Genomic DNA, 25,611 nt, shown 5'->3' on the forward strand with positions numbered 1-25,611 from the left:
AGCTGGATGAGAGACCATATGCCCAAGACTGAATCAGCATGTCACTCAAGACAACCTTTCAGGCATAGGGGAGAAGAACATACAACAGAAAGAGGAGCAACGCAGCACGGACAATAATAAAAGTTTATTGGAATATAATTTGTAGTCAGAGAATATCCCAAACAAATGAAAAAGGGACACTCATCATATACAGTGCCTTCGGAAAGTATTCAGACCCCTTGAGTTTTTCCACATTAAGTTGCGTTACAGCCTTAATCTAAAATGGATTAAATCAAATAAAAAATCCTCAGCAATCTACACACAATACCCTATAATGACGTGAAAACAGGTTTTTAGATATGTTTGCAAATGTATTTAAAATAAAAAACAAATACCTTATGCAAGTAAGTATTCAGAACCTTTGCTATGAGACTCGAAATTGAGCTCAGGTGCATCCTGTTTCCATTGATCATCCTTGAGCTGTTTCTACGACTTGACTGGAAGGTACAAATCTGTCGTTCTGCCCCTGAACAGGCAGTTAACCCACTGTTCCTAGGCCGTCATTGAAAATAAGAATTTGTTCTTAACTTGCCTAGTAAAATAAAAATAAAAAATTAAATAGATCTGGTGAAGGGTACAAAAAAAATGTCTGCATCATTGAAGGTCCCCAACTACACAGTGCCCTCCATTCTTAATAAAAGGAAGAGGTTTGGAACCAACACAACCTAGAGCTGGCCGCCCAGCCAAACTGAGAAATTAGGGGAGAAGGGCCTTGGTCAGGGAGGTGACCAAGAACCCGATGGTCACTCTGACAGCTCTAGAGTTCCTCTGCACTCCACCAACCAGGCCTTTATGGTAGTGACCAGATGGAAGCCACTCCTCAGTAAAAGGCACAATGACAGCCAGCTTGGAGTTTGTCAAAAGGCAACTAAAGGTGACTCAGACCATGAAAAACAACATTCTCTGGTCTGATGAAACCACAAATGAACTCTTTGGCCTGAATGCCAAGTGTCTCGTCTGGAGGAAACTTGGCAGCATCATGCTGTGGGGTTGTTTTTCAGCGGCAGGGACTGGGAGACTATTCAGAATCGAGGCAAAGATGAACGGAGCAAAGTACAGAGAGATCCTTGATGAAAACCTGCTCCACATCACTCAGGTACTCAGACTGGAGGCAAATGTTCACCTTCCAACAGGACAACGATCCTAAGCACACAGCCAAGACAACGCAGGAGTGGCATCGGTCCAAATCTCTGAGTGGCCCAGCCAGAACCCGGACTTGAACCTGATCGACCATCTTTGGAGAGACCTGAAAATTGCAATGCAGCAAAGCCCCCCATCCAACCTGACAGAGCTTAAGAGGATCTGCAGAGAACAATGGGAGAAACTCCCCAAATACAGGGATGCCAAGCTTGTAGCGTCATACCCAAGAAGAATCAATGCTGTAATCGCTGCCAAAGGTGCATCAACAAAGTATTGAGTAAATTGTCTGAATACTTATGTAAATGTTATATTCCCGTTCATTTTGTATACAGTAATCAAATATATTTATATAATATATCTGCTGCAGAAGATAAGTTCATTAGAGTTTCCAGTCTCAGAAAATGCAGCCCAAATAAGAGTTCAAGTAACAGACACATCACAAAATCAACTATTCAGAGGAGACTGTGTGAATCAGGCCTTTATGTTCGAATTGCTGCAAAGAAACCAATATTAAAAAAGGACACCAATAAGAAGAGACTTGCTTGGGCCAAGAAACACAAACAATGGACATTAGACCTGTGAAAAGCTGTCCTTTAGTCTGATGAGTGTAAATTTGAGATTTTTGGTTCTAACCGCTGTGTCTTCGTGAGACGCAGTAGGTGAACGAATGATCTCTGCATGCGTGGTTCCCACATGAAGCATGGAGGAGGTGGTGTGATGGTGCTTTTCTGGTGACACTGTCTGTGATATATTTACAATTCAAGGCACACTTAACCAGCAAGGCTACCACAGCATTCTGCAGCGATACGCCATCCCATCTGGTTTACGCTTTGTGGGACTATCATTTATTTTTCAACAGGACAATTACCCAAAACACACGCTGCATAAGACTGTATTAGGGCTATTTGACCAAAAATGAGTGATGGAGTGTTGCATCAGATGACCTGGCCTCAACAATCACTCAATCTTAACTCAATTGAGATGGTTTGGGATGAGCTGGACCACAGAGTGAAGGAAAAGCAGCCAACTAGAGCTCAGCATATAAATTAACTCCTTCAAGACGGTTGGAAAAGCATTCCAGGTGAAGCTGGTTGAGAGAATGTCAAGAGTGTACAAAGCTGTCAAGGCAAAGGGTGGCTACTTTGAAAAATATCAAATACAAAATGTAGTAACACTTTTTTGGATACTAATTATTCATGTGTGTTATTTCATAGTTTTGATGTCATCACCATTATTCTACAATGTAGAAAACAGTAAAAATAAAGAAAAACTCTTGAATGAGTAGGTGTCCAAACTAGTGGTCGACCGATTAATCGGAATGGCCGATTACAAGTTTTCATAACAAATGGAAATCGGTATTTTTGTACACCAATTTGGCGGATTACATTTTTTTTTTTACACCTTTAATTAACCGACTTGTCTAGTTAAAAACACATTTTTATTTTCAATGACGGCCTAGGAACGGTGGGTTAACTGCCTTGTTCAGGGGCAGAACGACTGTTTTTTGCCTTGTCAGCTCAAGGATTCAATCTTGCAACCTTACGGTTAACTAGTCCAACGCTCTAACCACCTGATTACATTGCACTCCACGAGGAGCCTGCCTGTTACGCGAATGCAGTAAGAAGCCAAGGTAAGTTGCTAGCTAGCATTAAACTCATCTTATAAAAATCAATCAATCATAATCACTAGTTAACTACACATGGTTAATGATATTACTAGTTTATCTAGCGTGTCCTGCGTTGCATATAATCGATGCGGTGCGTATTCGCGAAAAAGGACTGTCTTGCTCCAATGTGTACCTAACCATAAACATCAATGCCTTTCTTAAAATCAATACACAAGTATATATTTTTAAACCTGCATATTTAGTCAATATTGCCTGCTAACATGAATTTCTTCGTCACTTCTCTTGCAACAGAGTCAGGGTATATGCAGGAGTTTGGGCCGCCTGGCTCGTTGCGAACTGTGTGAAGACTATTTCTTCCTAACAAAGACAGCCAACTTCGCCAAACGGGGGATGATTTAACAAAAGCGCATTTGCGAAAAAATGTTTGAGATGATAGTTTCTGGATTCAACCATATTAATGACCTAAGGCTCGTATTTCTGTGTGTTATTATGTTATAAATAAGTCTGATGTGATAGAGCAGTCTGACTGAGCGATGGTAGGCACCAGCAGGCTCGTAAGCATTCATTCAAACAGCAATTTCATGCGTTTTGCCAGCAGCTCTTTGCAATGCTTCAAGCATTGCGCTGTTTATGACTTCAAGCCTATCAACTCCCGAGATTTGGCTGGTGTAACCGATGTGAAATGGCTAGCTAGTTAGCGGGGTGCGCGCTAATAGCGTTTCAAACATCACTCGCTCTGAGACTTGGAGTAGTTGTTCCCCTTGCTCTGCATGGGTAACGCTGCTTCGAGGGTGGCTGTTGTTGATGTGTTCCTAGTTCGAGCCCAGGTAGGAGTGAGGAGAGGGACGGAAGCTATACTGTTACACTGGCAATACTAAAGTGCCTATAAGAACATCCAATAGTCAAAGGTATATGAAATACAAATCGTATAGAGAGGCTAAATATTATTTGAGGCTAAATTGATTTTATTGATGTACTATATTAAGTTAAAATAAGTGTTCCTTCAGTATTGTTGTAATTGTCATTATTACAAATAAATAAATTAAAAATTGGCCGATTAATCGCTTTAGGTTTTTTTTTTGGTCCTCCAATAATCGGTATCAGCGTTGAAAAATCATAAATCGGTCGACCTCTAGTCCAAACTTTTGACTGGTACTGTAAATGATCAAAAATGTCTAAAAACCTTGTTTTTGCTTTGTCATTATGGGGTATTGTGTGTAGATTGATGAGGGAAAAAACAATTGAATCACTTTTAGAATAAGACTAACGTAACAAAATGTGGAAAAGGTCAAGGGGTTTGAATACTTTCCAAAGGCACTGTACTCAGTCAGAACATCAGTGACCTTCTGTCTGTCATACTGTAACAACATTACTCTACCATGCTCACATCCAATCTGCCACCCACACACTTTCTCACAAACTCACATACTGTACAAACAGACATTTGCGTATCCCTCTCTCACAAATGCATAATCTCTCGTATCTGCATACATTCTCACAAACAGTTCCTGATTCTCTTCAAACACACTCACACGCTGCTCCTCACACACACACACCGTGTCTGTCTGGTCTATCGGAGGCTGTTGCTGTTGGGCTGAGAGCCAGCCAAGCCAGGGTGGTCCGGACTGTGGCGGTTCTGCAAGAAGAGGCACAAACACTATAGAAAAAGTCCCAACCCATAGCCATTGGCTTCAGCTCTAAATCAATCCCCTCCCTCCTAACCCCTAGGCCTCCTATATCCAAACGTCAGTGAAAGAGGTGGATAGTGGGTCAGGACAGTAAGTCTTACCTTCTTCTTTTTCTTGTCCTTCTTTTTCTTCTTGCGATCGGGGTCGTCATCCCTCTTTTTCTTCTTCTTCTTGGGGTCAGAGTCTGACGGGGTTTCTGTAAAAACACAAGGAAGGGTTTCAAAGGATGTGGGATGGTGTCAGTACCTGTGTGTGTGTGTGTGTGTGTGTTACCTTGCGGTATGGGATCTTGTGGTCGGTGGTGTTTGTGCTTGTTTTTGCTCTTCTTCTTTGGGGGCTGTATGTGCATCAGTCTGTACTGCTCTGGTAGCTGGAACACAAACACAGAGTTTATACCATCTTCACATCTTCGTTAGCAGTACAGAAATTATACAGTCAAATGTTGATTAATAAAGTTCCCTAGAATGTGTGAGCTGTGTTGGGTAGGTTACTTTCTAAACATAATCCATTCCAGTTAAATGCACAAATTTGTAATCAGTAATGGAACTGTTCATTCCCTAAACTCAATAATGTAATCAGATTACTTTAAGTTACTTTTGGATTACTTTCCCCTTAAATTAAGAAGTATTAGAAGAAGACAAAAAGGATCCATCAAACGCATTTCGTGTTTCACCATTGTGGTATCTGACTTGTGGCCAGACTCAGGTGGAACAAACTTAAACCTGTGTCTTTTTTCAATGCTGAATTGAATATCTCTGAGAAAACAGGAAGGTGTGAATTTATTTTTTCGCAAACATTCTTTCTGAATTTAAAGGTAGTCCAAGAAGTAATCTAGTTTTTCAAAAGTATCTATAATATATATATATATATAATATATATATATAATATATATATTTTTTTTTTAAATAGTCTGGTAAAGTAACAGATTACCTGTAATCAGATTACCTGTAATCAGTTACTCTCCGTGTGTGTGTGTGCGCGTGTGCATGCTTGTGTGTGTGTTTACAGGTCCGGTGTGTAGTCTGAAGCCGGTGAGGCTGGCTCCGGTCAGAGGGCTGAAGGAGTTGCCACACACTGGAGGCTTCTCTATCAGAGAGCGCAATGAACTGCCATCCTGGGTGCCAGGACAGTCTATCATACCTAGAGAAAAAACCCAAATTATATTTTCACAGACTGGATAGGTGCAGTGAAATGGGAGTCAGCTGTAGTAGTACGGCCTCCCTTGAGCAAATTAGGATTAAGTGACTTCTTCAAGGGCACATTAAACACCATGTCTCCTCGGGTATTTGAACCAGTGACCTTTCAGTTACTGGCGCAATGCTCTAACCACTAGGCTACCTGCTGCACAGAAGAGAAGTGAAAACGGAGACACTGATTACATAGAGACAGAGGAGAGATGGAGAAGAGGCAAGTGTGTGAGGTATGGGAATACTCAGTGTGATGGGTCCACAGAAAATAACTGACATGCACAGACAAAAACACCCACAAAGTAAAAAGCGCAACTGTGCTGTGTGTGTAGTTCACCTGGTAACTCTGGCAGGAAGTTGCTGAGCTTCTCCTTAACCTTCTTGCCACAGAACTTGTTGTAGGCGTGTTCCAGGTTGTAATGGGTGATTAGGTTGGTGTTGCCCGTCAGCTCATTGCCCACTGTGGGGCAAACACAAAGGATAAGACACTGTCAATACAGTAACAAGATCCATACAGACGTCAATGTCCCATTCAACGGTCCAGAGTGAGTAACTTGTTATGGCTAATGTAGAAACTAGGAAGTGCACCTAAAAATTGATAAAGCAAAGATAACACTATCTGCTAGAGAAATTAGATTACATTCCATACTGACCACGGCACACACTTGGGCTAGGCCTACAGAATGCACCATCAATTAATATACTACCCACTGGGCTAACTAGTCAGTAACCAGCTTGCTCTAGAGCAGGGTTTCCCCAAACTCGGTCCTGGGTCACCCCTTGGGTGCACGTTTTAGTTTTTGCCTGAGCACTACACAGCTGATTCAAAGAATCAAAGTTTGATGATGAGTTTGTTATTTGAATCAGCTGTGTAGTGCTAAGGCAAAAACCAAAACGTGTACCCAGGACCGAGAATGGGAAACCCTGCTCAAGAGAACCCAACGGAGTAAACTGTTTACAGCCGGCCCCCCTTTACAGGTCATTACAGTCTATTGAATGGACTAGTAACTAGCTACCACACATGTTAGTTAATATTAGAAAATAACATGAGGTAGCAAATAATAATATTCCACTCAAGTATGAATAAACATATTACGTACTGCCTACACTGAAATGTTAACTTTACCTGGTAGCTCTCGCAGTAAATAAAAAGGTTCGTTCATTGCTCCCGGCTTCCGTAGAGCAGGCCCCTCATCCCCGTGCTGAGGTGGCATCTGAGCCGCCATTGTGACTTGATTTGGCGGCAGAGGCGGTGGTGGTTTTCCCGGTCCGAATCCCAAAGACGATGATCCGGGTGGTCCCTGAGCTTCATTTTGCCCATACAGATTTGAAAACATTTCCGTCATGTCTATTGCGAGTATCTAATATATATATTTTTTAAAGACATCGATTTCCTCCCCTATACTTTTAGTTTTGTACACATTGAGCCACGATTGTCTGACAACAACTTGTCTCGACTTCTTTGTGGCATAGTCGGCGTAGTACCGTAATACCAGCAATATATTTGCCGGTTAAATTGTATTAAATTGTATTGACAATGGCCCCGATATGGAAGTGTTCGTTTCAAAAGTTAATCTTGTATATTTGAATGATGTACTGTAGCTACTAAATGAAAGCAATGCGTTTGTGTTGCGTTTTTTTATTTTGAGTTTATTTAATAACAAAAAGCGCATTGGAATAAAATAACTGGTATACTCCTTACAAAAATGCACAGTTTACACATGTCAGGGTTAGAGTTATGATTCAAACTGGTCAAATGCATTCTGCTTTAGAACAGGTCATTACTCAGGGTTAAACATCAAAGGTCGCAGGAGGGCAGAGGGAGGAAGAGAGCGCTTGGAACTCGGCAAAAGCTGTCTGTGCAGGTGCCTAGAGATGCAGGTAGAAAGAAACAATGAAAACATAATACTGCTAAAGCCAAAACTGACACTGACTCATTCCATATACAGGTTAGAGGACTTGTGCAGCTCTGTGCCCCCCAATACAGTGATTCTCCATCTTGCTCACCTTCCACTCGTCCACAGCTGTTGCGATGCGCTTATCGGTCTGAGCGATGCCCTCCCTGCCTGCCTGCACCCTCTGAGCCAGCACAGCATTCTCCTGCAGAATCTTCTTCAGCTCCCTCCGCAGGTAAGCCTCCTGCTTCAGGTAGTATGGTGTCACAAAACTACACAGGTCCTGCTCAGGCACTCCACTGGGACGCCTGGGGGACATGAAGAGGAGTAGGGTAAACAGAAGTGGCCCTGGACACTGATCTAAGGTCAGATCTTACAAGGTGAACACACATAAATGGATGTAATGGCATACAGGACAATCCAAGATGGAGGAAGACACTAGGCACAGCAGCATACAGACACAAACAAAGAGACCAACATCTATTTGATGGTGACAGTGACTAACCATGCAGGGTCTTGGCTGTTCTTAGCAGCTTCTTCCAGTTTGTTCAGCTCATCCAGTTTGCACTGTAGCTCCCCCTCTTCAATCAGTTTATTGATGTCATCCTGTATAAGTGCCACACACACAGTCAAAATTCTAACATTCCCTCATATGAAGTGTACTTAAGGGATGGTGACCAACCTGTATAGTCCTCTGTAGATCTTCTATGAACTGCTTGTGGATGTTCTCTGTCACCTGTGGGTTCTTCTTGTAGAACGGATGGAACGATTGGGCAAATCTGTGAAAACTGACGAAAGGTTCAGACAGATTTAGCTGTCTAGTATCCCAAGGGTGCAACATTGTTCAGCTCAACGTAATATATAGCCAAATGTATCATTCACGAACTACTTACCTTGCATCGGATATAAACTTTTGTAGGCTCTTCTCCATTACTTTGTTGAACAGCAATAGCCTGTTCCTCCGGGGCTGGGCTCCGTCTGACCGGCGAGAATCATTTCCATGACCCGACGACGGAGAAGAAACATCTCCTGTTGCATTACTAGACTGATCCTCCACATTATCTCCTGAACTTTTAGCACCTTTGTGACGAATTTCCTCCTGAGTTGTTTCACCAGTTTCTTCCATGTTAATTTTTTTATTTTTATTTGTTTTACGATACCCGCCAAAGCGCTTAGAAACCTACAAGAAACGCCCATCTACGGAACGCCAACATGTACAAAAAGTTACTGTGTCATTGTACGCACGCGCAGATATGTATTATATGTTACGTACATTCACTTTGAGCAATCTTTGGTTGAGCTTTTGCTGCATCAACTGTCATTTTCCTCAAACTCCTTTCTTTCTCTTCTCTATGTTGCATGCTGCGCGAACATGGGGTTGATCACCGGTTATTGCTTTCTTTTACCACTTACCTCAAATATACAAATGGCTCTTCAAGCCTTATTACATATTGTCTACATTGATGTCCACTGCATTCCTCATACTTAGGAAGTGTCCGGGACTTTGCGAAAACCTGAACACTGAACGGGAGGACCGGAACCCATGCGACTTTGACTTGGTCAGTATCAGGGTAGCGTGGCAGCGCTGTTGCGCTAAATCTTCTGGGTTGTGGTGTTACTGTAAATATTTATTTTACAATACTTTGTATGTAATATTGTGGGGCCTGTCTTACAGAGAGAAGTGGATATTCTTATGTTTCTCAGTGCGATTGTCATGATGAAGAACAGGAGAGACAGTAAATTCTGAATGAATGACACCGGTTTGGCCAGGTGGCAGGTGTGAGCCGATTGTTGTCACTGAAAATCTCTCATATGTTTACAGTATAAACAGTAAACATCAGAACACACACATGCACAGGCAACTTGCCCGACAAACCCTCACATACCATAAACCACTTAAGGAGATGTTGATCTGCTGAGGATGGGTTTGCTCTTGACAATCTGTTTGTTTTGTAAACATGAGAATACAGTTGATGGTAATGGCACTGCTTATTTCGTTCACTCCTCCTAACCCCCCTACCCTCTTTTCTATCCATTGAGTTGTATTATTCCTCTCTCTACTCCACCCCCTTATCTCTCTGTCATGAACCCTAACCTTTATCCTATTCTCCAGTCACCATAGAGCAGCATGCAGGGAACCTGTTTATGTTCAGTAAGGTGGCCAACGTTATCCTCTTCTTCAGGCTGGACATCAGACTGGGCTTCCTCTACTTCTTACTGTGCATTGGTGAGCTGACATACTGTCATACTACCCTTAATGTCACTGCTATCAGTTTATTATGCATTATAACTGGTGCCCAGAGGAAGTTGTTGTACTCCTTGTTAAGACAAGACAATGCATGCTTCAGTGTTTCAGTTGGACTTTGACTTTGTTAGTCGAAACCAACTAGTCTGTCTATGCTCTGTGAGTGATATTGGCAGCATAGGTTAGGAGTTAGAGCTAATACCAACTATACTGAACAAAAATATAAATGTAACATGAAACAATTTCAGTCAATTTAAATAAATTAATGAGGCGGTAATCTATGGATTTCACATGACTGGACAGGGGTGCAGCTATGGGTGGGCCTTCGAGGGCATAGGCTCACCCACTTGGCAGCCAGGCCCACCCACTAGGGATCAAAGTCCAGCCAATCAGAATTAGTTTTTCCCACAAGGCCCACCCATGGTTACACGTGGTCTGCAGTTGTGAGGCCGGTTGGACGTACTGCCAATTCTCTAAAGAGACATTGGAGGCAGTTTATGGTAGAGAAATGTATATTAAATGATCTGGCAACAGCTCTGGTGGAAAATCCTGCAGTCAGCATGCCAATTGCACGCTCCCTCAGAACTTGAGACATCTGTGGTATCTGTGGTATTGCACATTTTAAAGTGACCTTTTATTGTCCCCAGCACAAGATGCACCTATGTAATGATCATGCTGTTCAATCAGCTTCTTGATATGCCACACCTGTCAGATGGAAGATTATATTGGCAAATAAGAAATGCTTACTAACAGCAATGTAAACAAATTTGTGCAAAACATTTGAGAGAAATAAGCTAATAATAAGCTAATACTGTCATTACAGTATTACTGACTATAAGTGAGCATTATATGTTATTTACAACAGTTTAAATGTTACTAATCCATGTTCTGCCAGGCTAATGATGGTACTTTTAGTAGCAGAAGACACCCACCTGGGAACCAGACTACTATTCCAGTGATCTATTATAGGTAATCTAATGTAATCTAATGTAATCTGGTCTAATCCCATTGGACATGAGGAGTTTAATCATGATACTCGCGTGACGTGGATCGTTGAGTTCTATGCTAACTGGGCTCCTGAGTGTCAGTCCTTCGCTGACCTCTCTCTCAAGTTAGTATTCTTCCTGTCTCACTTATTTGCTTCTTCCCTCTCCATCTCCTCTTGTCTGTGTACATTTACCCCCTCCTCTACTCTTATCCCAGTGAAACACACTTCTCTAATGTTGTTGTGTTAACTAAACATGGCTGTCTCCTGTTCTCCTCGGTTTTTCAGGTATAACTGTTGTCTTTGGCAATGCCAGATTAAGTGATATGACATGCTATTCTATAAAATAATTTCTCCGTAATTAATATTACCTGATTGAGCTAATCATGTAAATGTAATTAACTAGAGAGTCGGGGCACCACAAAATAATATTTATAAAGCTGTTATCTTCCGAATAAACTCTGAAAGACCTAGTAATATTTTACATCAATAGCAGTCAATATTAATCGTCACCTTAATTCAGTCTCATCTGAAAGTTGTAAATTCTTGGTTATCTGCACGAACCCTGGCTAACAAGTTGAATCAGCAATGCAAAATTGGGTTTAATTATTTATTTACCAAATACCTAACTAATCAACACAGAATTACACATACACATAATTAATCATAACTTGATTACAAATGACGTCATAAAGGAAAACGTCCCTAGCGGTAGGAACAGACATGACAGCTTGTTACACAAAAGAAAAGGGCTGGGCTTGAGTGAAAGAGCGGGAAGACTGAGGAACAAAGGGTGAAGCTGTGCTATCGTAAATACAGTATCTTATGCATTCTAAATTACCACCCATTTGGAAAAGGAAAATGCAATAAATATTTACTCTGAGCTGCGCTTCAGTAGGTTGGTGGTAGATGGAAGGTCGTGTTGCCAAACCGAGTCCTTTGAAGAATGTCTCTGGTTGTCAATTGTATACGTTGTAGTAACATCATTGTGTGATAGACGGGATACTCTGTCTGTTCCTTCCCAACCCTCGTTTGTAGCTGCTGTTGCTAACTCAACGGCTAGGAGGGATCACTTCTGTAGTGAATAAGAGTTCAAAGTTCATACCATTCGCAACCAAAGCTCACGCTGATGTTGGCTTCGTTCTGTAGTTATTATCTGAACCATTCTGACATCGGACCGTCGTCCTCACATCCTCGGAACAGGAGGTTATATTGTCGTTAAGGCTTTATATAGGAAGGGAGAGGAGGGCGTGTTTGAAAAGTTTTATAGCCCATGTCCCTTCACAGGGGCGGGCCACTGATTGATCAGAGCCCTAACCTTATGAAAACCCAAATCTCACATTTTAGAAGCTAAAATCACATTTCATCCCATCACGAATAATTTCATATTCAAACATTTAAATTGAACAACATTACCAGAATATAGTTCATTTCCCCCCACCTTCTGATGTTCCCAGAATCTCTATGTTAACCAAGGGGTTTGCAAATGTAACATCAGTAGGGAAGAGAGAGGAAAAAGGGGGGAAGATGTATTTATGACTGTCATAAACCTACCCCCAGGCCAACGTCATGACACTGTACTGGACTGCGGTTTGGGAAGATAGATGCTGGCCGGTACGGAGAGGTGGCTCAGAGGTAAGACTTTCCCTTATGGACATTGGAAGTGTCTCTGACAAACTATATTTTCACGAGAATGCTCCATTACATTTTTTTTATTTAGATTCTAAGACCCTAGACTGCATGTCAGTCTGTCTAAATTTAAGACAATAAGGAACTGCTTATTTCCACAGCCTGAATTGTATTTCTGCCGTGTGCTGACTATGTATTTTTCTACAGGTACAAGGTTAGCACCTCCTCTCTGGCCAAGCAGCTCCCTTCATTGGTGCTTTTCCAGTCAGGGCGGGAGGTCATGAGGCGTCCAATGGTGGACAATAAGTTTCGAGCTGTGTCCTGGACTTTCAGGGAGGTGTGTGTTGTGGGGAATCATCGGTCTGTGTGCGGGCTTGTGTGTGCGTGACTTGATGAAGTGTGGAAATGGCTTTAGGTCCCCACTCACATAACCGTGTGCCTCATTCACATCTACGAAAACATCATACGTGACTTCAACCTGAACGAGCTCTTCGAGGCATCTAAGAAGATAAAGAAGGGTCGTGGTGTGAAAGGAGAGGACCAGAACCCCTCACTACCAGACGAGGGCAGCGAAGAGCGCCAACCTGAACCAGACACCCCAGCAGAGAACAAGAAAGACCAGTAGTGACGAAGGGACAACAGGGACTGGATTGTTCTACTGCACACAGTTCACTGCTCGTCACACAATCGCTGTCAGTTATCACTGGTTGTATTACCAGACGACCAGGATTCAAGTTAATTCACGAGCTTGGGCTTGTGGAAAAGCTGCTGCACGCAAACCAAAAGGGACAGAATGAGCTACACTACATGGCCAAAAGTATGTGGACACCCGCTCGTTGAAAAATCAACGAGTCATGTCATGGGCATTAAAATTGGAGTTGGTCCCCCTTTGCTGCTATCAAATCAAATGTTATTTGTCACATGTACCGAATACAACAGGTGTAGGTAGACCTTACAGTGAAATGCTTACTTACAAGCCCTTAACCAACAAGAAGTTAAGGAAAAACCTTAAGTAAAAAAAAAAGTATAAATAACACAATTAAAACAGCAGCAGAAAAATAGCAATAGCGAGGCTATATACAGGGGGTACCAGTACAGAGTCAATGTGTGGGGGCACTGGTTAGTCGAGTGGCAAGAAAAAGTATGTGAACCCTTTGGAATTATCTGGATTTCTGCATAAATTGGTCATAACATTTGATCCGATTTTCATCTAAGTCACAACAATAGACAAACACAGTCTCTGCGGCAGCAGACGAGGGTTGACTAGGGTTTTAACAGCCTCCACTAACTACTCTGCATAGGCTTTCCACTTGATGTTGGAATGTTGCTGCGGGGAGTTCCTTCCATTCAGCCACAAGTCCATTAGTGAGGTCGGGTACTGACGTTGGGCGATTAGGCCTGGCTCGCAGTCGGTGTTCAAATTCATCCCAAAGGTGTTCGATGGGGTTGAAGTAGGGCTGGGTGATATGGCCTAAAAGTAATATCTCAATTTTTTTCAGAGGTTTGGACGATTCACGATATATATATTATATATCTTAAGTTCTTGTTTTTCTCTAAACAAATTAAAAAAGGTCCAGACATAATTCTTAATTAAATTTTCTTAATTAAAATGAATATACAAGGCATCAAGGCCTATTTGTGCAAAACAAATGAACACACCAACACATCTATTGTTTAGGAATGTTTGACCACTAGCTGTTCGATTATTTATATATATATATATATATATATATATATATATATATACATTTTGAATGAACATTTATTAATTTAGTTAATTTGTTGTTATAATTAAAACAGCCTGTGGTTATTTGCTATTGGATTGGCAGAATGACACAACAACTAACACATTAGCCTACAGCTGGCCTGAACATAACTTTTTTGAATGCACTTTAATTATCCAATGTCACACTTACCGATGGCGAGGTGAAGCCTGTGCCCAAAGCACTGCAGGCGGGTCCAGTTGTTCAAGCGCAATGCTTTTTTCATGTTGCTCCCGATGTCAGTTGTCATGCACACCGACAGGTGTCTTTGAGACCCTGGGCTATTACTTCACCCGTATGATGATCGGGGAAGTATGGAACTCTTACCCCGCTACACTTCTCTGGCGTGGTTACAATTTGTGAAAGGTTGTGATTAGTGGATAACCTCTGTGCACGTGTTGTCACGCAATTGGGACATGATTCGACATTGGGCTGACAGAGAAGAGACAGTGAGATGCTGCATTTGTGAAACGTTAAAACATTATAACAGAACCTCGATTCTTGTAATACAGGCATTTTCCATATCGAGCTAAAACATAAACTCAAATATATAGAAAAAACTATATTGCCCAGCCCTAGGTTGAAGTCAGGGCTCTATGCAGGCCAGTCAAGTTCTTCCACACTGATCTCGACAAACCATTCCTGTATGGAAGTCACTTTGTGCACAGGGGCATTGTCATGCTGAAACAGGAAAGAAGCTTCCCCAAACTGTTGCCATAAAGGACAGAATCATCTAGAATGTCATTGTATGCTGTAGTGTTAAGATTTCCCTTCACTGGAACTAAGGGGCCTAGCCCGAACCATGAAAAACAGCCCAGACCATTATTCCTCCTCCAAACTTTACCGTTGTCAGTATGCATTCAGGCAGGTAGCGTTCTCCTGGCATCCCCAAACCCAGGTTCGTCCTTCCGACTGCCAGATGGTGAAGCGTGATTTATCACTCCAGAGAACGCATTTCCACTGCTCCAGAGTCCAATTGTGCATGGTGAGCTTAGGCTTGTGTGCAGCTGCTTGGCCATAGAAACCCATTTATGAAGCTCCCAACGAACAGTTATTGTGCTGACATTGCTTACAGAGGAAGTTTGGAACTCGGTAGTGAGTGGAGTGTTGCAACCAAGGACAGACAATTTTTTACACGCTTCAGCACTCGCCAGTACCGTTCTGTGGACTTGTGTGGCCTACCACTTGGCAGCTGAGACGTTGTTGCTCCTAGAAGTTTCCACTTCACAATATCAGCACTTACAATTGACCGGGGCAGCTCTAGCAGGGCAGAAATTCAACAAACTGACTTGTTGGAAAGGAGGCATCCTATGAGTGCCACATTAAAAGTCACTGAGCTCTTCAGTAAGGCCATTCTAGTACCAATGTTTGTCTACGGAGATTGCATGGTTGTGTGCTCGATTTTAAACACCGCTCAGCAACGGATGTGGCTGAACTAGCCAAATACACAAATTTGAAGGGGTGTCCACATACACCATATATACAAAAGTATCTAAATGGAAACATCTAACCTTCCCAATTACCGATGCTTTAAATTATTGAAGTGAAAATGCCTTACACCGCCATCTCACTCCTTCATCCATAACAGTTTTACTGTGACTGCAGTGAGTTTGTTTTACTTTTTCTTTCATGTTCTGATGCCTTTTGGGTCACATTTCAACACCAAAGTATGGAGTCAAACTGACCGTTGGTATAATCTGTTCTGCCAAAAGTGAAATAAAACTTTTATCCTCCCAGACCCCTGCCATACTCTCGGCTGAATTTTGATTGAAGACAGACACGTTTTTCCATCAGGGCAACCTTTTAATCTGAGAAGACATCTTTAAAAACCACTTCATAAGGCCATTTTGGAAATGTTTTTTCATATTCATCATTGAAGTAATTTGTGACACTCTTTCCATTCAGCACAGCTTACAACAACAGTATTCTCATTTACTCATGTATATTCACTTCACCACCAAAGTAAGTCAGACTTTCTCCAGTCCTGTATGTCTGACTATTTGTGCCATTATGATGCTTAACTATTGTCATCATACATATCAACCAGGTGTGCATTTGGCAAGGATATTCTCTCTCTCACACACACATCTAAACGAGGGGGACGCACACACACACACTGACTGGCCATGCTGCTGTTTGATTGGTTGGTGGGATAGTCTACTTTGTGTGCTTCAGAACATAACATGTGTTATATTCAGCTAGCTTTGACATTCCAACTCTCATAGTTTTGGATTAAACATAACACCACCTCTCACCCACAAACACTGTGTTTCTGACCATGCCTTCCTAAACGTATTTGTGGCCAAAATGTTAAATTGTACCATAAAGAGATTCAAAATAAAGAAATCAAGAGGCCAGAATATCTACAAAACAAAGTAAAATAGAACATTCTTATCTGGCTGTAGTCATATGAAATAGTGTAAAAACTAAATGCTTAGTTTGACTACAAATGGTATCAAGGCAAAAAACAACAACAATCAAAACAGTCCTCAATTTAAACCCCCTCCCCCCAAGACACATCATACATATTTCTATTAACAATCAGACATTACTACAGAATATCTATAATTATACCATTATACCATCTATAAATAAACCACCCCCCAGAATTTGATTTCTTGGAATTGTCCAAGTACATTAGAATTTAAGGACAAGGCACTATGACAGCGATGTGGGCTCTGGGTTATAAATGACCCTTCTGAGAACATATCTAGGATAATCTTAACATCCCCTAGTCCTAACCTTAACCATTAGGGTCAAAAGCCCCATTGTCTAGGGGCAACTTCTTCCAACTCCAGGACGTAGAGATCGGTTTGGAAAAGTGTTAAGAGCGCAAAGGTTTCCCTGTGTGCTCAAATAAATAAGCCCCTCCCACCCTAAACCCATTTGGCTAGACATCTTTATAAGGTTTTTCTAGCATTCGATTGACAGAAAACATTGTGAACATCAAAAGGACAATCATTTAAAACTACAAACAGAATTTGAATAATGTATCAATAAAAAACATTGAGTGTACATTCCACAAAGAGGCTTGTGCTGTATTTATGATTCAGAATTTCTATTTTCTTTGTGGCTTTCAACATCCTCAGTGATGTCACTTCAGCTGTCCATCAGAGAGGATCATCACATTGGATGAATATTCCATCGAGATCTATGACAGGCTGAAGCAGCCTTCAATCAAAACAAGCGACCAGTCTAACTCACTCACATTAACAGTTTGTCACAAAGCAAAATAAACTATATCTTCATCATCTGACCCAATAATTCTTAAAGATTTTTAGACATTTATATAAAACAATTAAATAAAGCTTTGGTTTTTTAGAAAACTAAAATGAAATTCTAGTGGTTGAGGCATCATCTCTGCACAGTCTTTGAATAATCACTGCAGACTAACTAATTAATGACTACTGTGGAGTGGGGATCCATTGTGATTGATCCATCCATATGATGGAGCAGGAAGTCTTGAACCACAGAGTGCCATGATTGGTCACCAGTCCATATGCTCCCTCTCAGGCACCATACTGATTGTTTAAAAAGCCTTACTTCCTTCCAGGATTATATTTTATCGCATAAATTCTCCATGTGTTAATGTACCAAAACAAATCATATTTTTATATAAGTGTTATAGAGAGAGTTTAGTACCCAGCAGTCATAATAGCATTTATGTTATACAGTCTACTATGGCTCACAGAGAGGCCGAGGTAAGGTTGTCCCATTCCAACACTGATCAACATCCAATATGAAAGATTGGCAGATAAAGATGGCCAGTTGCCCTATAAGGATAGGAAGGTAATTGAAATACCAGTGAGCCAACACACTTCTATTCCACTATCCGACTCCATATTGACCATTGTGTGGGTGCATTTTAGTGAACATCCATCTTGAAGTCCCTCAAAGAAAATTGGAATCTGTCCAGTGGAACAATCTTCTTTCTATCATTGGCCGGGGCGGACGTCTGTCACTCAAACCGATATCTCATAGGTTGTCCCTCCGACGCCGGTCACCTTTTTCACCCCGCCCCCTGGTTTAGATGTACTGTGATTGGCCAAGCCTGGGCGAGATGTGGATCTGATTGGAAAGTCGGCGGGAAAAGAGGGGGGGGGGGGGGGGTAAGGATGCAGATGGGGTGACGGAGTGAGAGAGAAGAGGTGAGTAGATCTGATTCAAAAATAGACTGTAATAACAAGACTTATGATGAGGTTACTAGAGTAGAAGGCTCATTGGGGTGGAGGAAAAGGGCACAGAACAGACAGGAGTGAGAAGACACAATTCAAACAGATATACATCCCACTACAGTTACATCTAAGCATAGTTCTTATACACATTAAAAACACACTCAAGCAGAAAAACTTACTGATACCAAGAGGAGGAAAAGACTCACACAGATCAGGGAGGAAGAGGGTTCACATAGATCAATCAGGGAGGAAGAGGAGGAGTACGAAGAGTACCAGGCTTGTGGCTCAGATCTCTACTCACTGTGGAACCTGGGTCCCTCCGATTCCGCCCCCTCCCGACAAACCACCTCCTCCCATTGGCCGAGCCTTGTGCTGGAGCCCTGCCTCTCGGGTGTAGGAGAGAGACTGCCCCAGGGAGGGGCCTCGGGGCGGGGGGGACACAGGGGGGTCAGGGGAACAGGCACGGGGGGAGGACGGGGAGGGCTGTTCAGAGACGGGAGGAAGGGGGCGAGAGGAGGAGGCACGGAGGTGTGGGTGTCTGGTGTCCTGGTGGAGGAGGTGCGGTGTCTCGGGGTGGGCAGTGTGTGGGGGAGGAGTCGGCAGGGGCGGGCTGATGGCGCGAAGGTACGCCCTGTGGGGGGAGGAGAAAGAGGCAGAGCCCTGGAGCAGCTGGCCTTCTCTCTGCTGGGCCATCTGTGCAGAGAGGAAGGGCGAGGTGTACCCCTGCAGGGGCGCATCCCCGACCCCGGGGGCCGGCAAGGAGAAGGTCGTCGCCGGGGGAAATGCTGCGGGGGGGTGGGGCTTCTGGGGGGACAGCTCATGAGCAGCCGATTCAAACTCTGGGCTCTCGGACGGTGTCAGCAGGCTGTCGTAGGACAGGCTGCCATTCCGAGGTGTCTGATTGGCCAGGCTCTTGTAGCTGGTGTCGGTGGTGCCCTCTGATTGGAGCGTGCCCAGAGTATTGTGGTGCGTGTGGGCAGAGCGCATGCTGGAGGAGAGGGAGCCACCGGTGGACAAGACAAGAGATGAGGGGTAGGAAGTGTACGACCGCCCCCCTAGGGAGTACCCGGAGATGCCCCCCGAGACGCCACCACCCGTCCCACTGGTTCCCCCGGGGCCCTCGCCCCTTTCCCTTCCCCCCTTATGCACCCCCACACCTATTATCGACCCCCCATCAAGGGTTCTGGGCTCAGACCGATAGCTGGGCTGGCAACTCGACTGGAGGATGGAGGGAGAGTCCAGACTGTCCCCACGAATCATCTGGAGAGAGAGAGAGAGAGGGAGAGGTGGTGAAGGTAATGATAGGAGAGAAGAGTAGTAAGCAACAGTGAAGGTAAAATGAAGAGCGTGAAGGAGGATGGGAACGTATGTTACAAAGGGATTACTTTGAGGAGACTTTCCTCAACAGAAGACAACATAGAAATTTGTACAGATCACAGTTTCTACAGAGAGCCAGCAGGGGAGGATGAAGGTCTACTGGTGCATCACATTACCAAGAACACTCACCCTGCAAAATAACATTAGCGCCACAAGAACAGAAACATAGAAATCTATAAAAATACCGGCATTCATGTAAATGCAAAGTCGGGGGGGGGAGTCACAAGCATACACCTTTTTACAGACATAAATGGGGACACACAAACACACACGACACTAACTGAGACTTACTGATCAACTGATGGCCACTGAGTGATCAATTCAGCGTAACAACACAAAAAAATAGGGGGATGGAGTTAAACACAAAGGAAAGAAGAAAGGCTCGGACCTCAGAGAGGGGTCTCTGCTAGTCCCACCTGGATGCCCTAGGCTTAATCCCACCCAGCCTTCTATAGCTGAGCTATCAACTGATTTGACCCTGTGTTTAGGAGAAGATTCTAAACTAAAGGAGTAGAGCTACGTCATCTCAGGGAATGGATCTCACGATGTCGGTCATCTCTAATGTTAAAGGTCTGGACTGTGTGAGTATGTATACACTCCTCTCCATATGCATGTGGACAGGGTAGCTAAATTGTTACATTTGGCTCTATACTCCAGCATTATGGATTTGAGAATGAATGGTTCATATGAGGCGACAGTACAGAGCTTTTATTTGAGGGTGTAACTGACAGTTAACCTGTAAGTCAATGTCGTTGTTTTTTGTTTGAATTGTTTACGTGTTCACTATGCAGGGGAAATGACAAGCGGAACTACGTGACTAAGAACTGGTGTAACGGGGATCATTATTTTAGCAACACACCTTTGGAGGGAAGGCAATCCCACACTGTGTTAGCTAGGTTTTTCGTGTCTTCGGTTGTAGTTCGTAACAGTTGAAGCGTGTATGTTAGGATGGTAACGCTATAATAATTAAGGATGAAGCGTGTATGTTAGGATGGTAACGTTATAATAATTAAGGATGAAGCGTGTATGTTAGGATGGTAACGTTATAATAATTAAGGATGAAGTGTGAATTCATGCCAGGAATAAGAAGCGTGAAGTTTTGGATTTCCTCCCTTCTGTAATAAGTAGCCAATGAGGTATTTTTCCTTTATTCATGCGTTTAATCTGATACTGTTATATATCCGGCTAAACTGTTTTTATGTATGTAAGCACTTCAGAGTTATATAAAGCTAATAAATCACTCGTAAGATAAGAAGGTTGTAAGAGTGTGCTGCAACTGTATTTTCATTTACTTTATAGTTCTCACGGAAGGTGATAATTCTGACTAAAACTACAGAATAAATCCGCCAGTTAAAATCAAGGAACAGTTGTGCTCGTGGTTACCGGAGGGAGCTACAGAGGGTATTTTCATACATATCTTTTTTTTTTACCATTTAGAAATGAATGTTCTTCATATAATTTTAAGATATCATAAGTAGTTGGACAAAACTCACTTCTAGTGTATTAAAGTATTCTAAAGTATATTTGGCCCATATTCCTTGGACAATGACTTCATCAAGCGTGTGACGCTACAAACTTGTTGGATGCATTTACAGCTTGTTTTGGTTGTGTTTCAGATTATGTTTTGTCCAATAGCAAGTGAATTGGCAATAAAGTGCTTTCATTTCCAAACGGTAAAACAGTTATGTATGAAAATACCCTCAAATAAAAAAAAGGTGACATTTTGTACTGCCACTTCATATTAAAACATATTTAATTGCAAATCCCAAAATGCTGGAGTATAGAGCCAAACTAAACGTTTTAGCTTCAGCATCCAAATACATACAGAGTAGGGCCAGGATCGCGATACTCGTTAGTATCGTGCCGAGGAAACAAAACACAAAGCGGATTTAACTTCTTTAGGAAAACAGCCCTAATATTGGAAACAAACATCATTATGTTGTAAACCAGAGTCGCATGTATTTATTTTCCAAACTATAGCACACAATATTTTACATCCAGCAGGTTTTTAAAGGACCAAAGAGTGGTCTGCTTCGTGTTTTAATTTTTGCCATGGAAAATATATTGTGATAGTGGTATCGTCACAGCCCGAATATGGAGGGGAATGTATGCATGTGTATGTCTGTGTGTGCATGCGTGCGTACCTTGTTTGGGTGTGTCAGAGCTGTGTGGTTCATCTGTGGGCTGCTATAGGCCGGCCGGTACTTGTACATAGATGGAGTGGGCGGACCGTCAGACAGCAAGCTGCTCTCTGATTGGAGGAAAAAAACAACAGCGTTTAAAAACTACACAACGCCGTGGGATACGAGAGTGCTTGTGTGTGTTCACTGCTCACCCTCGGTGTCAGCGCGGGGCAGACCAGGATAGCGGAGCTCCGGTTTGGGAGGAGGTGGAGGCTCTGCATTAGCTGACTGGCTTTCCATCTGCTCTAAACTGCTCTTAGACTGACAGGGACAGGAAGGAACAAGACTGTTCATACACACGAGAGACGGCTAAGAGTTTATTTTGTGTGTGTGTGTGTGTGTGTGTGTGTGTACCCTGGTGCTGTGGCAGTCGTTCTGGATGCCGTTGTCCAGGACTTTGGCTTCTAGCTGGGCCTCGGAGAGAGGAGGGCGGAGGAAGGGAGGCTGCACCTCCGCTGTCTGTTTGCCCCGCCACCGCCCCACATACCTGACAGAGACAGCAAAACACACATGAATGACTTCCCTGAAACATACACCAACTTCATACTATATTACACAGTAGAAATATTATTATATAGATATTTAGTTAACCACCATAACAGTGAGGCTATACTGAGTTCCTTACCCCTGAGGGTCTTGTTCAACCATAAGCTGCAACAGCAGAGGAAATGAGGAGGCATGAAGGAGAGACGGTCGCTAACCTGGGAGCCTGAGCGCTACAGAGCACGTGTGAGATGTTCCTCAGACAGCCATTGGTGAAAGGGTTAACGCCGCCCCTAAACTTCCCTGTGACCTAGAGAGAGAGAGAGAGAGCGCGAGAGAGAGATGGTCTATTTTTAGATCATGTCAGACCTCTCAGAGGAAAACACACCAAGACCCACACAGACAGACATACCTGCTCGTTAGTGGTCCTACCCCGAGCTACCAGTACCATGTGGAAACCAGTAAGACCTGCTACTGGGATGAAGAAAAGGCCAGCAACACACATTGTAGCCATACTGGGAACACACAGTTAAGGACACCAACACAACAACTAGCGTGTGTGTGTGTGTGTGTGTGTGTGTGTCAATAAGGATACGTGACAGCGGAGTGAACCCTGTCCAGCTGGTGCTGGTGGTGGAGGACGTAGAGCAGGCCGAAGCCGAACACACCCATGATGTGGATCGTCAGGGACAACAGGAACAGGAAAAAGTGACGGTAGTTCCTGCGCCCAATACAGTTGTTGACCCATGGGCAGTGGTGGTCAAAGTCCTGCCAGGTCACACACAGGTCAAAACAGTCACAAAAGGGTCAATAGAGGAAAAAAATAATAATTATAATCAAATAACTGATATTTCTCTGATATTTCTACTGTTGCCACAGACAACATGTTATAACACAGTTGTCACCTGTTATACCACCTATAGTGTGAGCTAGGTGGCAGTCTGTAGAAGTACAGGTCTGTGTGTGTGTGTGTTTACCTCCACACAGTTGTCACACACAGAGCAGTGTGAACAGCGGAGCGGTCTGTAGAAGTACAGGTCTGTGTGTGTGTGTTTACCTCCACACAGTTGTCACACACAGAGCAGTGTGAACAGCGGGGCGGTCTGTAGAAGTACAGGTCTGTGTGTGTGTGTTTACCTCCACACAGTTGTCACACACAGAGCAGTGTGAACAGCGGGGCGGTCTGTAGAAGCGGCAGCTGGAGCACCACTTCATCCGGACCTGAATGCCCTTGATATCCACGGTCTTATAGAGCGGAGCGCGGAAATCATCCTCTTTATCCTCATCCTCTTCCGCTGTGAACACACACGCACAAACCTTACACACTTTCTTCACATCTAAGTCATTTATCTTTAACACTCTCCTTACCTCTGGGAAAGACCCCTGGGTCCATAAAGGTGGCCATGCAGAAGTTGGCGAGGGTGAAGAGGAAGACCACAGCGTTATAAATGGGAACGACGGAGGAGACATGCTCTGACAACCACGGACACCTGGAGGGAGAGAGGGATGGGGGGGAAGAGAGATCGAGATATAACATGGAATCTAATGTGTGTGTGTGTGTGTGTGCGCGTGTGTGTGCGTGTGTATTACTCACGTGAAGCAGAAGAAGAGTGTGGTGGAGGCGACCAGAAAGGTGGTTGCCGCGGAGACAGGTACATAGCGGCTGGGGTGGAACCGACGGGGAGAAGAAGAGGCGGGGCCACCCACTTCTCCCCCTAGCCCCCCACTACTAAACCCCGGCATCAGAGGGAGAGAGAAAGAGAGAGGTAGAAGGGGTATATCTAAAGAGAAGGGTGGTGGACGGGTCAGAGGGAACACCTCGGTGTCCGTATGGGATAAGGAAGCATGATGATAGAAGGGAAGGATCTTAGGGACTTGTAATATTACACAAAGCAGCCATTTGGGAGAAACATCTTAGAGAAAGCTAGCCAGATATTTGCACTTCAGCCAATAAAACCACTTAAAAACTAAAATAATGATTTTATAGTAAAGTTTACACCTTTGTTTACATGTGTAGAACTTTGCAGGTATATATATTAGACTATATAACTTTTACACATCTTAAAAACGTTACACTATGATACAAAAATAATTGCGACTCTTAGAAATATTTCTATATGGCTTCATGTAACCTTATTTGGTTCAACAATATAAATAAATCAACAAAATCTCTCCTGTGTAGCGCAACAAAGACCCACAAGGACACACACAACGAACTGCTTGAACAACCACTTTCTGACCTGGTGAGACAACAAACCAACCCTCCACAGGCATTGAACACTAACTTGCTATTACTCCTCAGCTATTACTCCTCAGCTATAACGCCTCAGCTATTACTCCTCAGCTATTACTCCTCAGCTATTACTCCTCAGCTATTACTCCTCAGCTATTACTCCTCAGCTATTACTCCTCAGCTATAACGCCTCAGCTATTACTCCTCAGCTATTACTCCTCAGCTATTACTCCTCAGCTATTACTCCTCAGCTATTACTCCTCAGCTATTACTCCTCAGCTATTACTCCTCAGCTATTACTCCTCAGCTATAACGCCTCAGCTATTACTCCTCAGCTATTACTCCTCAGCTATTACTCCTCAGCTATTACTCCTCAGCTATTACTCCTCAGCTATTACTCCTCAGCTATTACTCCTCAGCTATTACTCCTCAGCTATTACTCCTCAGCTATTACTCAGTGCTTGAGTGTTAACAGTTGTCCATTTACAAATTCTGGTAAGGGAAATGTGGGGCAGAAATGAGGAGGTAGTAACAGGACATCCTATGAAACAGCAGAACAGGGTTCTCTAGCAGAGCAGTGACCATCGACTGAACTCTGGTCTTAGAAAAGGTGTATCTAGGCACTGAAATGTGTGTTTGTGAGATAGCGAAAAGTGCGACAGAATGCTTGCAAAGGGGAGAGTTCAAGGCTCTATATCCTGCGGAGGCAGCAGCGGTTGAGACAAACAAAAATCTCAACTTTAAGCCAGTCTTAAAGCTGCCCAGCAAAAATCCACTTGCAGCTTTCTCAAACATTAAAACTTGTACACAAAAGCTATTTAAAATGTTGTATCCACTATTTCAGTACTCCGTCAATATGAAAGAATGGTGAGATCAGTCTTGTTGGGTCAACTGGACCAATTAGCTGTTTATCTAGCGGTTTTGTTCAGTCTGTGACAGTGCAGTGCAGGTCAAATCAATTC

General features: G+C 43.1%; 4 protein-coding genes across 8 annotated transcripts; 1 reads left to right on the plus strand and 3 right to left on the minus strand.

Annotated features, from left to right (window-relative positions):
* Positions 1-109: 109 nt before the first annotated feature.
* Positions 110-7,169, minus strand: LOC139366290 (mediator complex subunit 19a). Of its 2 annotated transcripts, XR_011626735.1 has the most exons (7): positions 6,808-7,169; positions 6,019-6,141; positions 5,501-5,634; positions 4,768-4,864; positions 4,596-4,690; positions 2,688-4,442; positions 110-505 (listed from the first exon to the last, which is right to left on the minus strand). XR_011626735.1 is itself a non-coding variant. In XM_071103600.1 (6 exons), the coding sequence occupies exons 1-6, from the start codon at positions 7,025-7,027 to the stop codon at positions 4,377-4,379; spliced, it is 735 nt and encodes a 244-aa protein (XP_070959701.1). In that variant the 5' UTR covers positions 7,028-7,169; the 3' UTR covers positions 111-4,376. The 2 variants fall into 2 exon arrangements, 1 of the variants encoding a protein (XP_070959701.1); XM_071103600.1 differs by having other exon boundaries at positions 111-4,442.
* A 148-nt stretch (positions 7,170-7,317) lies between these two features.
* LOC139366291 (polyamine modulated factor 1) lies at positions 7,318-8,761 on the minus strand. The gene is made up of 5 exons (XM_071103601.1): positions 8,470-8,761; positions 8,259-8,364; positions 8,082-8,182; positions 7,689-7,884; positions 7,318-7,550 (listed from the first exon to the last, which is right to left on the minus strand). The coding sequence occupies exons 1-5, from the start codon at positions 8,700-8,702 to the stop codon at positions 7,473-7,475; spliced, it is 714 nt and encodes a 237-aa protein (XP_070959702.1). The 5' UTR covers positions 8,703-8,761; the 3' UTR covers positions 7,318-7,472.
* Positions 8,762-8,837: 76 nt separating this feature from the next.
* Positions 8,838-14,079, plus strand: LOC139366294 (thioredoxin-related transmembrane protein 2a; the record flags this gene model as incomplete). Its single annotated transcript, XM_071103604.1, is given in 9 exon segments — positions 8,838-8,965; positions 8,967-9,135; positions 9,252-9,312; positions 9,690-9,835; positions 10,270-10,314; positions 10,841-10,932; positions 12,367-12,441; positions 12,643-12,772; positions 12,890-14,079. Coding segments are annotated over 9 exon segments (1,017 nt in total), but the record flags the coding sequence as incomplete, so codon positions are not given.
* A 1,800-nt stretch (positions 14,080-15,879) lies between these two features.
* Positions 15,880-24,839, minus strand: LOC139366292 (palmitoyltransferase ZDHHC5-B-like). Of its 4 annotated transcripts, none has more exons than XR_011626737.1 (11): positions 24,011-24,562; positions 23,785-23,906; positions 23,554-23,711; positions 23,012-23,184; positions 22,829-22,931; positions 22,635-22,726; positions 22,288-22,420; positions 22,086-22,194; positions 21,895-22,001; positions 18,580-19,633; positions 15,880-18,266 (listed from the first exon to the last, which is right to left on the minus strand). XR_011626737.1 is itself a non-coding variant. In XM_071103602.1 (11 exons), exons 1-11 carry the CDS (start codon positions 24,157-24,159, stop codon positions 18,161-18,163), a joined length of 2,211 nt encoding a protein of 736 aa, XP_070959703.1. In that variant the 5' UTR covers positions 24,160-24,839; the 3' UTR covers positions 15,880-18,160. The 4 variants fall into 4 exon arrangements, 2 of the variants coding, with proteins under 2 accessions (XP_070959703.1, XP_070959704.1); XR_011626736.1 differs by having other exon boundaries at positions 18,553-19,633; XM_071103602.1 differs by having other exon boundaries at positions 18,675-19,633; positions 24,011-24,839.
* Between the last annotated feature and the right edge of the window lie 772 nt (positions 24,840-25,611).

This window comes from Oncorhynchus clarkii, chromosome 14 (assembly GCF_045791955.1).
Source record: "Oncorhynchus clarkii lewisi isolate Uvic-CL-2024 chromosome 14, UVic_Ocla_1.0, whole genome shotgun sequence".
In the NCBI taxonomy this organism is placed as follows: domain Eukaryota; kingdom Metazoa; phylum Chordata; class Actinopteri; order Salmoniformes; family Salmonidae; genus Oncorhynchus; species Oncorhynchus clarkii.

Excerpts from the sequence above, each read along its gene's own strand:
- LOC139366290 (XM_071103600.1), bottom strand. The coding sequence starts at position 7,027 with ATGACGGAAATGTTTTCAAATCTGTATGGGCAAAATGAAGCTCAGGGA. Across the intron at positions 5,635-6,018 it reads CTTCCTGCCAGAGTTACCAG|GTATGATAGACTGTCCTGGC; the intron begins GTGAACTACACA and ends TTTTTTCTCTAG. Across the intron at positions 4,865-5,500 it reads TCAGACTACACACCGGACCT|CTACCAGAGCAGTACAGACT; the intron begins GTAAACACACAC and ends TTTGTGTTCCAG.
- LOC139366291 (XM_071103601.1), bottom strand. The coding sequence starts at position 8,702 with ATGGAAGAAACTGGTGAAACAACTCAGGAGGAAATTCGTCACAAAGGT. Across the intron at positions 8,183-8,258 it reads ATCTACAGAGGACTATACAG|GATGACATCAATAAACTGAT; the intron begins GTTGGTCACCAT and ends GCACTTATACAG. Across the intron at positions 7,885-8,081 it reads AACAGCCAAGACCCTGCATG|GCGTCCCAGTGGAGTGCCTG; the intron begins GTTAGTCACTGT and ends CATGTCCCCCAG.
- LOC139366292 (XM_071103602.1), bottom strand. The coding sequence starts at position 24,159 with ATGCCGGGGTTTAGTAGTGGGGGGCTAGGGGGAGAAGTGGGTGGCCCC. Across the intron at positions 22,932-23,011 it reads AGGGTTCACTCCGCTGTCAC|TATGGCTACAATGTGTGTTG; the intron begins GTATCCTTATTG and ends GTGTGTTCCCAG. Across the intron at positions 22,195-22,287 it reads ACGACTGCCACAGCACCAGG|TCTAAGAGCAGTTTAGAGCA; the intron begins GTACACACACAC and ends TGTCCCTGTCAG.